The sequence below is a fragment of the Phaethon lepturus genome, unplaced genomic scaffold (assembly GCF_000687285.1).
Source record: "Phaethon lepturus isolate BGI_N335 unplaced genomic scaffold, ASM68728v1 scaffold9331, whole genome shotgun sequence".
Lineage (NCBI taxonomy): Eukaryota > Metazoa > Chordata > Aves > Phaethontiformes > Phaethontidae > Phaethon > Phaethon lepturus.
The window spans coordinates 10,475-23,999 of NW_010519815.1; the positions used below are offsets into that span (position 1 = coordinate 10,475).

Below are 13,525 nucleotides of genomic sequence, written 5' to 3' on the forward strand. Positions count from 1 at the left end.
GGGGAGAGAGAGGACAATGTGAGTAATCCTTGCACACAGAGGATTTTTCTGAGTTTCAGTGAATTCATTAAGAAGAAAAAACCTTGCAGGCTACCTCCTCCCCCCAAAAGGAAAAGAGCCGAGAGTAATCAGTAACTTTTAAAGGCAGCTTAAAGCTATAGAGCAGCCGCGCAGGAATCACATGTTACTGGAGACATTAGCAGGATGAAGGATAAGACAGGAGATAAATCACTCATTGAATCCCTCATTAACTAATTCCCAGCTCCTGGTGCACAGTAGGTACATCCATCACTCAATGCTATGTCTATAAGGCACTTATAGATGTTTCTAGGTGTTTTAGGGAGGCAGAAACATGATGTGTCTAAAGCCACTCTGCCTGTTGGCGGCTCAGTCTGCACTCACCTGCTGGACAATGAGAAACGTGATTCTCCGCAGACCACAGTCAACAAGGACATTTTTCTACACGGAAACAGAAGACTCCACCAGTCACGAAAGGTTAAACACCTCCACCGAGGGAGCAAACAAAACCCAAGCAGCTGCTGCAGGGTGCAGCACTTTGGGGAACACCGCGTGGAGATGAGGCAGCACCTTGGGGTACGGTGCCTGCCTTGCAGGATCTGCAAAAAGGGGGTCCAGCCCCAGAGACAGACCTTGGACTGGGCAAAGGCTCTGAAGATGGGCACCAGCATCTCATCTTCCATGTGGTCAGCCCAGCGGAGTGCAATGTTGAGGATGTGGATCGGCTCCTCACGGACATTCTGGCAAAAAAACTTGCCAGTCAACCCTGACCAGCAGCACCACTGCTACCCCGGCACCACCCGGGGGGACAGCAACGGCATCGTGCCCACCTTGGCATCGTCCTCCTCGTAGATGGTGGCTCGTGCCTCGCTGAAGAGCATGCTCTCCGAAGGCGGGTCGGCGAAGCATGAGATCACTTCATCAAAGTTCCTGCCCAAATGGCGAGGATGAAGTGACAAGTCAGCACGTCATGCCCACCCCCTGCCCAAGGGGACAGCACCAGGAACCCACTGTGGCAAGGACGCAGGTACCACTGCAGCGCTCCGGGGGCACATGCTGGCTCAGCCGGGCTCCACCAGCAGCTCCAAGCACTGCTGTGTTAACATGCTTAACCCATGCCAGGCAAGCTCCCCCCAGGCTCTGTATGTCCCCAAATGACATATCATGTCCCCACCAGGTAACTGTTGTACTGAAAATACCACTCAGTCCCAACCTCTGCCTGTGGGAGGAACTGGATCTGCTCCCAGCACTGCCCAGCTGCCACCAGCTTTGGTTTTTCCACCCTCTTTTGCTCTCTAACAACTGCAGCGGCATCCAAAAGGCATGTGTACAACCGGCCAGGCACGTCCCTGCACCCCCACCTCGTGAAGTCCTCGAATCTGTCGAAGGCCACCATAGCTCCCATCCGCTGGCTCAGGGGAGAAAAGCCACTGTCCATGAAGAGCTCAGTGCTGTGCCGGGCCAGGTCGGGGTTGGAGATGCTGACGGGGACAGACATCCTGCACGGGGGAGCAAGGCAGCCATCAGCCGTGGGCAGAGGCGCTGCTCCTGGGTCCAACAGGGACCACGCAGGTCCCACGTGGGACCCTGACCCGGAGAGTGCGCATCCTGCTCCACTGGCAAAGGCAGAGCGTGGTGGGCAGCTCCCTCTGAGGGTCCCCACATTTTGCAGGGGGGAGACAATACAAAACCAACAGCTTTGCAAAAAGGACCGTGGCCAGGGGAGCGGGCCAGGCATGTGGGGGCCCCCATACCTATTTGGGTGGGAGGATGGCAGCATGAACTGGAACTCCACCAGGCAGGTGCCGTCCAAGAGCTGCCGGTGCTGCAGGCTGTTCAGCTCGTAGGCGATGTACCCGCGCCGCACGTACACCTGGGACGGGGACGGCAGGAGGTACCGCCGTGCCCCTGCTCCCACCACACACATCCAGGCCACCCCCCAGGGTTCGCGTGCCCCTCGCAGCACCCCAGCCCTCACCTCCAGTGCCGCCATGCGCACCACCTGGTTGGTGTGGTAGAAGAAGGTGGGAAGCACGTCAAAGATGGTGGTTTCCGAGAGGATCAGTTTCTGGGGGGAGGAGAAAGGAAACTTTAGGGCAGGATGAAGTGGGATCCTCTCGCCCCATCACAGGATGGGGGAGGCACGTTCCAGAGGGATCTCTCAGTGTGGGGCTGTGCAGGACTGGCCATCAGGGTGCCAGGGGACACCCAGCCCACCATGGGGATGCCGTCAGACCCAGACGTGGATCCATATGCCAGTCCCCTGCCAAATTGGGTGAGGAGCAGGGGATGGGGACTGGCAGCAATGGGGTGCATCCCTCCTCTGCTCCACGCAGGCACCGACACCGCAGCAAGGCTTTGCTTGCTTTTTTGGCTATTTTTAAGGCTAAGCCACTTGCAGCCAGACCTCCTCACCAAAGCCACCCGAAAGCCAAATTCCCTCTGCGGAAAATCGCGTGATTCCCAACCTTCAGGTTTTCAGGGCAGTACTCGTGCCCGTACATGTCGATAGCAGAGAGGAAGATGGACTCCACCTGGTTGTGTCGCAGCTCGTAGGAGGGCAGGTGAGAGGCGATGAGCACCTGCGAGGGGAGAGGCAGCTGGGAGCGCGGGCGACGGGGACAGGGACAGGGATGGGGACGGCACGGCACGGCGCTCGCTGACCTGCCGTGCTCTCAGCGCCACTTTGGAGTGTTCGGTCTTGCTGAGCTGCGTCAGCTCGTGGAGGATGGCCATCAGCTCATCCGTCAGCGTGGGGTCACGGCCGCACAGCTGGTCCTGCAGGGCACGCACCACCATGGCTCAGCTCAGGCCCCTCGCTGCGGGATGGCTTCATCCCGCACCCCAGCCCTGCACGGGCAACGGGGACGAGACCCGAGGTGCTAAAATGGGCAAAACGCTGCTCTTTGAACGAAGGGCAGCAATGCAATGCTACAGAGGGGAGGTAAAGCCCGTCCTAACGAGGCAGGAATGGACACCTGAATGCAAAATCCAAACTCTGGGGATACATTAAACAGAGGAGCAGAAAAGTGGTTTCTCAGGTGTCTGCTCACTTTCAAGGGAAAAGCACAGTGCTGTGACAGAAACCCACAGCCACGTCCCGTCTCACAGCGATGCAGAGCTCGCCTCGACTTCGGGCTTTTCCCTGCTGCCAGCCTTTACTTCTGGTGTCTTGGGGCACATGGGCTGTACTCACGATTAACATGGTCACCAGCAGGTTCTTCTTTGCCACCTGAGCATGAGAGAAGATGCTCTCCAGCACGGGGGTCATGTCGGGTTTGCACTGCTCCCGCAGGCTGATGACGCACTTGTCGTAGTGAGCTGCGGGGCAGAGCACGGTGAGCCCCACAGAGCCCCCAGAGAGCCCCACAGACCCCTCCAGAGAGCCCCTGAGCCCTCACCATGCTGGAACTGGGTCTCCACTTGCAGGTAGCGTCTCAGCAGGTCCAGCACCACTGCCTTCATGTAGCCCCGGATGCCGCTGCGGTACCTGGGGAGCAGAGAGCCCAGCCTGCTGCGAGGAGATGGCGGTGGTGGGGGAGCTGGTGGGGGGCACGGTCAGTACGGGGCTCACCTCTGCACCAGCTGCACCACGGTCTGCGTGTTCATGAAGAAGACCTCCCGCTCAGCCTTCCTCTGCAGTGTGGCCGCATGGGTGTCCAGCACGTTGGCGATCTGCGGGGAGAAGTCACAGGGTCTGGTGCAGGTCGGGGCCAGCCTCGTTTGCTTTTTCCCCCCTCCCAAGTGAAAAATGCAAAGTGACAAATAAATGTAGAAACACGAATATAAAAACACAAATATAAAAACACAAGCATAAAACCACAAATGTTTCTCTCACTCATTTCATTTTTTGTAATATCTAGTGGCAGGATAAATTCAGGCAGAAACTCCTAAGGAGCTCCAGGAAAAAGGAAGCGAAGGCCAAGCTGGGGAGCGCAGCCCCCGCGCCGCTCACCTGCTGGCTGGGGAAGCGGCAGAGCACGGAGGTGATGTTGCTGGCGTACTGCGCCATCACCTTCCGGATCGACTTCTCCACGGACAGAGGGATTCTTCCCGAAATGCTCGTCATGATCTCCTGCAGCTCCAGGAGGGGCAGGGAGGGGTCCCGCAGGGTCTTCATCAGCTGCGCCACCCACTCCTTCACCTGTGGGGAGCAGAAGCTGGTGCTGCCTGCACCCACCAGCACTGCCTGCACCCACCGGTGCTGCCTGTCTTGCCACGATGGCAAACACAAGGCAACAGGGCAGGATCCCTGGACCACCTTTGCCCCCAACACCCACCTTGGTGCTGAAGTATGGCTCAGGCAGGCAGTACCCGTTCATGACATTGGTGAGATTGTCCAGGACGTTGCGGAGAACCTGGTGCTGCTTCTCACCAGTGATGGGGAGGGTCTGCTGGGCTGGGAGCCCCCCTGTGAATGGCTGCGCCTGAAGAGAGAGGAGGTGGGCTGGCCTGGGTCCTTGCCCACATGGGACGGTGCCCCACGAGAGCTGCAGCTGCCCCAGAGAAACCAGCACAACCCCTCCAGCATCTGCTTTCAGTTAGATACAGAGGAAGCTCCTACCATTCAGCTTCGTGTCTCTGCCAGTGCCCCATCATGAAAAAAATGCAGAAAAACTGGGGATTTACACAGAGTGCTATAGATACCCTAAAAACTTGCACGTGAGCTTCTGCACGCTAAGTAAGCGTGCATGGGACGCTTATGCAGAGCAACGCCATGGCACGTGGAGCAGCAGCTGGCAGCGTGATGTGGCACGGCCATGCGAGTGCCACGCTGTGCCAGCACGGGGACACATCCCTGCTGATGCCCCAGTCAGGGCAGCTCCTCCATTCTGTCCCCCAGCGAGCGTCCCCGATGCCCCGCGGGATGCCGCTTGGGAGCAGACAGGAGGGGACAGGCAGCGCGGCCGGCCCTGGCAGACTCACGGCCTTCACTTTGGTGGGATCATCCAGCTCGAGCCGGGCTATGACGCAGCCTGCCTCCAGCAGCGCGCCCGGCCGCTTGACGTAGTGCACCCGCCCGGCCTCCTCCACTGCCAGCGTCATGATGATCTTCATCACCTGGGCGAGGATGGGTGAAACGGTCACTGAGCGAGCAGCGCCCGCACACCGCAGAGCGCCTCGAACGTCGCAGCAGTGTTGCTGGGTTTCATCTTTGCCATCCACCAGCACTGCAGGAAGAGATCTCCTCTGGATTCTTCTGCAAAACCCACCTCAATCTCTGCAAAAACGTTCCCCTCCGCTACGTGGCCACCATCATCCACCGTGTACTGGAGCAGCTTCCCCGCGGAGGGCGAGCGTAGCACCGTCGGGTCCTTCTCCTTCTCGAAGTCGCAGGTTTTGTTGCCAATGGTGATCCGGTATCTGAAGGAGAGGGAAAGGTCTCACGAACCCGCTGCCGGTCAGCGGGCAAGGCTGGTGGGGGCCCAGTGGGGAGGTACCTGTCGATCTCCTCCTTCATGTAGGTGGTGTAGCTGTTGCCGTCATAGGAGAGCAGCAGCCCGCCGTCGTTCAGCCGGTGCACGTCTATCTCTATGTGAGTGCGGTTCATGATGATGACGTACGTCGTCAGGGACTGGCGGGCAACCTGCGGGCAGCGGCCGGGGGGAGCCCTCAGTGCAACCCCCCAAAACGCGTGCAACGGCCTTTCTGGGGGCTGGTGGTAATGGTGGGGGGTGATGAGCATCTCCCCACGCTTGGTGCAAGGGCCGGTGCAGGAGCAGCATGCTGCCACGGGACGGGGCTGTGCCGGGAAGGGCGGGAGGCAGCGACCTCAGGCTGCACCAAAGAGTGGTTCAAACGCAGCCCAGAGCTGGTTTAACTCATGGCTCACCTGCTGCTTTCATTGTGAGTAGGGAGTTTTTGCATGAAGTTCAACTAATTGGGTTTAAAAGCAAGAAAAGGAGGTCCTTTATTAAACTCAAGGCAACAGGATGCACGAAAATGTCCATCTAGTTAAAATGAGGTTATTAACCTCATTTTTATGTTGCACATTTTTAAAGGACAACCTTGTGTTTATTACATCTTTCTCCTTCAGGACAGGAGCACACGTTCCACTCCCCGTGAGAAGTCCTGGTTTGGGAGGAGCACAGCCCAGCCCTCACCTGGAGAACGTACTTCACACCCTCATAGATGAGCTCCACGTCGACAATGTTCAGCAAGGAGGCTGCTGGCAGCACCTGCCCCCTGAAACACAACGGACGGGTCAAGCACCACAAGCGTTTCTTGCCTTGCGCGTCGGCAGGTAGCCAAGTGTGCGAGATGTCAGCGGTGCTGCTGGCGTTGGGCCCTGCGGGCTCCGAGCCGCCTGGGGGATGGCACGAAGGTGACCGGAGGGGACAGACATCTGCTTTAAATGACCCACGTGAGCGCCTTGTAAAAATGCATCTGGAGGCAGGCCAGACACTGGCGAAACACGCTCAGATAAGGGTGCAGGGGAGAGACCTGGGCGTCCTCCAAGGCTGGAGGAATAACCTTGACATTCAAGTGCAAAAACAAAAGCAGGCTGCATTCAGCGAAGCTGCTTTTCCTTGAAACCTGTTTTCCCAACCATGTGAAACTTTTTCCGCTCTCCAGACAAAGCAATAGCCAAGAAGCCAGAGCTGTGAGTCACAGCAGACACCCTCATTTCCCGTCTGTTGCAGTGCCATGGGCTCTGCCTCCAGATTTGCAAAGCTTTTGCAGCAAAAGAGGGAAGGAAGGTGGCCCTGAGAGAGAAAAGCTCAGGTCTCCATGCTTGCAGGAGCCGCACAGGCTGCCAGGAGCGGCCCGTTAGGACATGCGATCCCCCTGACTCCTGTGCCCGTCACACGGCCGAGCCCCCGTCGGGCAGCCCCTGCTCCGCACCTCTCCAGCGAGTGCAAGAAGTCGGTCATGCACGTCCTGAAGGCGGCATCCGCGACGTTCAGGGCACCGCAGACAACACCCAGCATCGTGTCCGGCTTCTCTGCCTGTGGGGGGCAAAACCAACAGGGTTTGGGTCTCACACTAGAAGGGGAGCAGTGATCCCTGGGGGGCCGGTCTCCCCCACCTGCACTTTCTCGGCGATCAGGTGGTCCAGCCAGCTGGTGTCTATCTCATTGTTCTGGAAGCTCTCCGTCTCCAGCAGCTTAATCAGATACTCCACCGTGGTCCGGAAATCCCCGCGGATGGACAGCTCTTTCAGGGCAACCACCATGTTCCTTTCAGGGAGCAAAACCCACCATTAACGACTGACGAGGCGGCACTTGGCTTTCAGCAGAGGAAACTGGGGAACCACAGGGACTGGAGCGATGAGCTCCCGAGCCCTGGGTGCCCTCATGCCTGGATGAAACAGCCCCACAGTCAGCACTGACTTAATAAAACACTTAAATACCGAAGACAGACTCGTTACATATTGCTCAATTACTGAATGAACATTGCTGCTCACTTGCACTAAGCACATGCTTAGCGGATCACTACAACATGTCTTTAAGGATCAGGTTGATGAACTGGGGCTGTAGCACCACCGCAGCCTGAAAACTTTGGCTGTGGCCAGACAGTCTCTGCAGCACGCGCAAGCCGCTCAGCACAGCGGCACCATTCTGGTCCTCTGAGATAAAAGCCAGTTTTCCCAGCTCATGCACCCACTGTGAGTCTTTCCAAGAACACCCGCTCTCCACCCTGTCCCACCACACTCACGAGATGGCCTCCTCCCGGTTCTCTCCCCATGAGAAGCAGTGTCCAAACTGGGAATCAGCAAACTCATGCAGCCCCCCGGCTGCCGCCACGCTGAAGTACCCCCAGACATTCTTGCTGCTGCGGAAGTTCAGCTCCTGCACCGTCCCCGAGCTGGGCTTAAAACCCTGAGCGAAGACAGAGCAGAAGACATGGCGAAACCAAGTTTGAGACTCATGCAGCACAAACGGAAGGGGAACCCCTGTGCCATCGGTCTGCACGTGGATCTCACCGATCCCACAGGTTGAATGCCCACAAGCACTGTCTGGCTGGGGAGGATTGTGCCCAGTTCAATCCCATGAGCGGCGGGGTCACCCCCGTCCCCAGGCGTGGGGCCACTGCACGAGCCCGTCCCCCTCAGCTCACCTCCTCAGGGTTCTCGCTGGTGATCCGGGCAGCGATGACATGGCCCCTGGGCACGGGGGTGTTGGTGGGGCTGTGGAAGCAGATGAGCGTATCGCCCCAGGGGCTCTCCCCGTACAGCACCCGGATGTCTTTTATCCTGTGCAAGGGGATGCCCATTGCAATCTGCACGAGTAACAAGGAGGACTTTAGCTGCTGGAACAAGACTTCAGCATTAAAATTACAACTGGGAGACATCGACAAATGGTATGAATTAAAAGCAAGGGGAAGAGGCACCATGCTGCAGGCAGCTGCTCCTGCCAACCTGCAGGTGAAGCAGGGATGCTACCTTGCTTCTGCCTGCACCCTACACACTGGTGTATGGGAGAGCTTCCCTCTGCCAGGCTCCAGCCTAGCCCTTCTCCCTAAATTGCAAAATTGTTTCATCTAACACGGCTCTCAAGGTCGCCCATGTGCGGTCAGGTACCTGCAGCTGGGCAGCAGGGAGGTTCACGTCCGCGATCATCTCTGTGCAAGGGTGCTCCACCTGCAGGCGTGGGTTCAGCTCGAGGAAGTGGAAGCTCCCGTCCTCGCTGTAGAGGTACTCAACGGTGCCCGTGCTCACGTAGCCCACCATCTGGGCCAGGCGGACCGCGCACTGCAGCAGAGGGCGAAACCGCCACGGGGAGTAATGACCCTCTGTTCACCACAGCGGAGTCAGGGTGTCCCAAGCAAAACAGCAGCAGTGTCCTTGCATGGATCCAAGGAGAGAAGCAGGGCTGGGGCTCCCCACTCGGCTCCGGGGGTCCCTCCCTTCCTTAGGAGCCTCAGGTGCCAAAAACCGCAATAAACCCAGCAAAGAACAGACTGGTTTCTCACTAAAACCCCATGCTGCCCAAAGACTGGGGCCACCCACCTGCTCCATCACCTCGATGACGGCAGGCGCCGCAATTGTGGTGGGTGCCTCCTCAATGATCTTCTGGTGCCGACGCTGAATGGAGCAGTCACGGCCGAAGAGGGAGATGGCGTTGCCATATTCATCGGCCAGCACCTGCACCTCCAGGTGCCGCGCGTGCTGCGCCAGCTTCATCAGGAAGATGGGGGACCCAGGCGCCTCCGCCTGCACCTGCAGCAGGGGAGACGGTCATGCTCCAGCATCACCCCCCAGATTTCATCCCAGGATGGAGGCAGGTCCTGTGGTGAGCCCAGGTGGGCAGCACAAAGTGCCCAGGGTGGGAGCAGGACCCTGCTGCATGCCCCAGGATGGGACAGGGATGGGGATGGAGGTTCCGGGCACCTCTCACCTGCCGGAAGCAGGTGCCAAATTCCTCCGCTGCCTCCACCTGTCGGATGCCTTTTCCCCCACCGCCTTCTGCTGCCTTGATCATCAGCGGGTAGCCGACCGATCCTCTTGGCTACCTGAGGAGAGGACAAGGACTGGGGTGACTGAAGCGCTCTGGACTCCAACCCACCATCCCGACTGCCCACCCTGCCCCAGCCCCATGCAGTCCTGAGCAGGACTGCCCTGAGCCATGTCCATTCAGAGGGATGAACTGCTGTCACATGTGCTGGGAGCCCAAAAGGGCTCCAAAGAGAAATAATGGTGGCCAAGAGACAACCAGCTGCCTGTGGGCTCAGCTTTACCTCCAGACCTTCCTCCACGTCCTTCACGCAGCCCTGCGCATACGTCTCAAGAGGGATGCTGATTGTCTGCTGATGCTTCTGGTCCTCCTCAGACCACTGGGCCACCAGACCTGTGGGCACGGCCAGAGCTATGGTCACCGCCAGAGCGGCATGATGGCTGTGCCCAGGCAAGCTGGGCACCCCACAGCAGCACATGCCATTTCCCCTGTGCCCGTGCACCCCATCTCCAAAACTCCCTGTCTGAACCAGCTGCCACGGGGTCCCCGACATCTGCAGCCACTCTATGGCCAGCCAGGCTGGGGACCCCAACCCCATGCTTGCTTTGGGGGAGAAGGAGGGGCAGGGACAAGAGAAATGGGGGAGTGGGGAGGATGTGTGGGGCTGGGGAGGAGGTGCTTACCGCTCCCGCTCCATGGCAGCGTGGGGATCTGGACCGTCTGAGCCACGATGGTGGAGGCAACCTTGTCCCCCAGTGCCCACATGGCATCACTGGGAGGACCTTCGAACAGGGAGGGAAGGAGTGAGCTGGGGTGAGCTGGGGTGAGCTAGGGTGACCGGGCCAGCCCGGCCAGCCGTCCCGTCCCTGTCACATGGATGCTGCGGAAAGCTGCTCCCCACTGAGCCAGTACCATCAGCCCTTCTGCAAAAAGTCAGGGCATGGGAAATGCCCCAAACCCACTGCCCAGTTCAGGACAGAGCTTGATCCTTCCCCAAGGGGAAGCCCTGGGCTGTCCCCTGGCTGAGCAGCCCACGAGGTCTGCTCCCACCCGATGTTCCTCTGTGAATGCTGCATCAGCATTACAGGGAAAACCCAGAAAACAGCAGGATTCCTGGGACAGCTCCGGGAAACCAGCCTGGGGACTGCAACGCTGCAGGGTAGGCATGCCCGACACACGAAACAGGCATTGCCCAGCACAGTGTCATAGAATCACAGAATAGAATCACGGAATCATTAAGGTTGGAAAAGACCTTTAAGATCATCAAGTCCAACCATCAACCCAATGCCACCATGCCCACTAAACTGTGTCCCAAAGTGCCACAGCTACATATTTTTTGAACACTTCCAGTGATGGTGATTCCACCACCTCCCTGGGCAGCCTGTGCCAATGCTTGACCATTCTTTCAGTAAAGAGATTTTTCCTAACATCCAGTCCAAACCTCCCCCGTCCCTGGGGAGCGAGCATGCATGCACATGCTAGCCTGATGCCCACAGCTCCCTCCAGCACAGGGAAGGCAGTAAGGTCTTACCTAGGAAAGCTATCCCATTTTTCTGCAGCAGCTCTGGCAACTTGGGGTTTTCTGAGGCATGTCCCCAGCCAGCCCACACCGCCTGGCGCACAAGAAGGAGCAGTGTGAGCCATTACCTCCCCACGCTGCTGTCCTCCCATCGCCCACAGCATCGTGCCCAGCTCCTCCGCATGGAGGGACGTCACCCCATTTCTGAGTGCCCCTTCTTCCCCATCCGCTTCCCTCGGCAAAGAGGTGGGAAGCCTGCAAGCGGCTGCTACCTGGACTGGGATCCGTTTGGAAATGTCCACGATCAGCTCCACGTTGGCGTAGTTGTTGTTGTTGGCCCCCCCGGGGACAGGCACATAGTGATCTGCCATTTTGATGTACTCTGCAAGACAGGGCATGGTGGTGGTGGGAGCTGGTTCCCCCAAGCCGCACCCCACTCGCATGCTGCCCCTTGCACCTCCTCCCCAAATCCTCCATCCTGGGGAGGCTGGAAGGGCAGGAAATTATTTACTCCTGCATCTGGCTGCACAGGAGGGAAGTGTGTGACCCCGAGCTGTGCAGAGGCCCCCACGTCCCAGGCAGCAGTGTGGGGAGAAGGAAAGGGCTGCCCCGGTTCAGCCTCAGGGTGGGGAACTTCCCTCATTGGGATGCATTTAGGAATTACCTGCATTAGCCTTGAGGTCTTCAGGGGTGACCATGACCACAAACCGAATGGCACGCTCATTTCGGAACATCTCGTAGGCCCACCGGCGGATGGAGCGCATGCACTTCACAGCGGCGATGCCATTGTTGGCAATGAGGACCTGGGGGAACATGGGGCATCAGGCTGAAACCTCTCCTTGCTGCTGGGGCGTGAGGCTGGGCGCACGGCCCCGAGGGACAGCAGCGTGGAGGCGAGGGCTGGGCGCAGGCGGTGAGCAGAGCAGGGCAGCCGTGCTAACACGGCCGCTTTGCAGCAGCCAGTTGTACATGCTGTACATACAATGTTGTACATATGTGTACATCCTTAGCAGCTTTGATGCCTGGCACTGGGCTAACGAAGGACAGGACTTTGGCCTTTGTTTGTGCCTGCCATGCAAAGCCACATGCAAGCAGCCCCTGCAAGCGTTGGGAGAGTCTCCCTCTCCCAGCCCACGAGGACGGGTAAAGCCAGGGGACGAGCAGCTCGTCCCAGGCTGCCATCAGTCCAAGCCTGGCGGGGGCGGGAGACTTGGGCAATGCTCAAGGATGCTGCCATGAAAAGCGGTGACCCTCCACCCGAACCAAGGCAATGGTACGCGGGGAAAGACCTTCTCGATGATGCGGTTGCCCCCAAAGCGGGTGACGAACTCTGCTGGCGAGGCGACGGTGAAGTCCCGTTGCAGATCCATCTTCCTGTTCTCGCGGCCCCTCTTCGCCAGCTGCAGCCCGGACATGCTAGGCCTGCGGCGGGACGCAAAGCTGTCAGCGAGCCCGCAGCTGCGCGAGCAAACGTGTGCCGCTGCTGGCTCAGGCTTCCCTGGGGGGTCAGATCTGCAGAGAGCCCGGTAGCCTGCAGCAGCGGGCACTGGAGACCAAACTGTTCCCCCTCTGCGGCTTCTTCCCAGGAAAGCAATAAAATCGTTCGCCCTGCTGACACACGCAGGGAACGTGGGGATTCACTTTCCTCGCTACCAGCTCCCCGAAGCACACCGGGATCTCTTCAGGGACACTGAACACCCACTGCAATGCCGCAGAGGAAAACTGTTTTCAGCTGAGTTATATGGGGCAAGCAATTTGGGGTGAACAGAACATCTTTTGCAATTAAAACGCTCCCCCCAGCAGCTGAGGGTCCACATAGATTCGGATGCTGCGACAAGCAGATTTGCAGCCACAGGGGCTGCACTGAGACCCTGCTGTGCTGGACAAAAGCCCCTGGGGTTTGCATTTCAGGGAGCAGAAAGCTGCTCAGGATTTTCAGAAACATGCTTGTGCCCCGAGCACTGCTACCACCGCAGCACGGCCATGCCTGCTTCTGTGCCACTAATGGCTCCCAGCCCGGCTGCAGCTGGAAACGCACCACGCTCTGCTCCGAGGCCCAAGGAATATGGGGAGACTCCCAGGGGGCCGAAACGCAGCACTGACTGCGGACCCTCCCTCCCACTGCCAGGGATGTTACATGCACAAATGCCCCTTTGCAGTGACTGAGGTCTGCTGCGAAGCCCCCACAGCTCCCAGTTCACACCAAACCCCATTGCATAGTTGTATCTATCCCCCAAGTCCCCAGAGGACGCCCAGAGCAGCCCAGCTGGGTGGTGTGGGTGGCAGGAGAAACAACGGGTACATGGGATAGCACAGAGCATCCCATCACCGGCATCCGTGCAAGGCAAGCAGGATTGCTGCCTCCAAACCCCATGGCACGAGCACCAGGTCTGCGAGGGGCGCAGCCGGAGGTGCCCCTACAAGGGTGACCAAAGGGGGAGCAAAGAGTGCTCTGCAAGAAACCTTGCAAAGAGCGTGATGCGCTGCTCCCAGCAGCTGCCTTGGGAATTTGCTCTTGCACAGCCTGCACGGCATCCGTGCAAGGCAAGCAGGATTGCTGCCTCCAAACCCCATGGCACGAGCACCAGGT

The 13,525-nt window shown here is 58.7% G+C and overlaps 1 protein-coding gene across 1 annotated transcript in view; it reads right to left on the bottom strand.

The window, feature by feature from the left end:
• Positions 1-12,356, bottom strand: part of ACACB (acetyl-CoA carboxylase beta) — a 21,744-nt gene extending 9,388 nt beyond the window's left edge. The window contains exons 1-30 of the mRNA XM_010297163.1: positions 12,225-12,356; positions 11,600-11,738; positions 11,208-11,317; positions 10,948-11,029; positions 10,100-10,198; positions 9,700-9,809; positions 9,360-9,470; positions 8,972-9,181; positions 8,543-8,713; positions 8,080-8,241; positions 7,678-7,841; positions 7,049-7,199; positions 6,865-6,968; positions 6,123-6,204; positions 5,460-5,605; positions 5,232-5,382; positions 4,945-5,079; positions 4,299-4,445; positions 3,974-4,162; positions 3,593-3,693; positions 3,420-3,508; positions 3,215-3,339; positions 2,683-2,796; positions 2,487-2,600; positions 1,997-2,086; positions 1,773-1,891; positions 1,380-1,517; positions 849-948; positions 651-758; positions 399-459 (exon numbers count right to left, since the gene is read on the bottom strand). Of these exons, the coding sequence (XP_010295465.1) occupies positions 399-459; positions 651-758; positions 849-948; positions 1,380-1,517; positions 1,773-1,891; positions 1,997-2,086; positions 2,487-2,600; positions 2,683-2,796; positions 3,215-3,339; positions 3,420-3,508; positions 3,593-3,693; positions 3,974-4,162; positions 4,299-4,445; positions 4,945-5,079; positions 5,232-5,382; positions 5,460-5,605; positions 6,123-6,204; positions 6,865-6,968; positions 7,049-7,199; positions 7,678-7,841; positions 8,080-8,241; positions 8,543-8,713; positions 8,972-9,181; positions 9,360-9,470; positions 9,700-9,809; positions 10,100-10,198; positions 10,948-11,029; positions 11,208-11,317; positions 11,600-11,738; positions 12,225-12,350 (3,748 nt within the window). The 5' untranslated portion in view covers positions 12,351-12,356. The remainder of the gene's footprint in view (positions 1-398; positions 460-650; positions 759-848; positions 949-1,379; positions 1,518-1,772; positions 1,892-1,996; positions 2,087-2,486; positions 2,601-2,682; positions 2,797-3,214; positions 3,340-3,419; positions 3,509-3,592; positions 3,694-3,973; positions 4,163-4,298; positions 4,446-4,944; positions 5,080-5,231; positions 5,383-5,459; positions 5,606-6,122; positions 6,205-6,864; positions 6,969-7,048; positions 7,200-7,677; positions 7,842-8,079; positions 8,242-8,542; positions 8,714-8,971; positions 9,182-9,359; positions 9,471-9,699; positions 9,810-10,099; positions 10,199-10,947; positions 11,030-11,207; positions 11,318-11,599; positions 11,739-12,224) is intronic.
• Between the last annotated feature and the right edge of the window lie 1,169 nt (positions 12,357-13,525).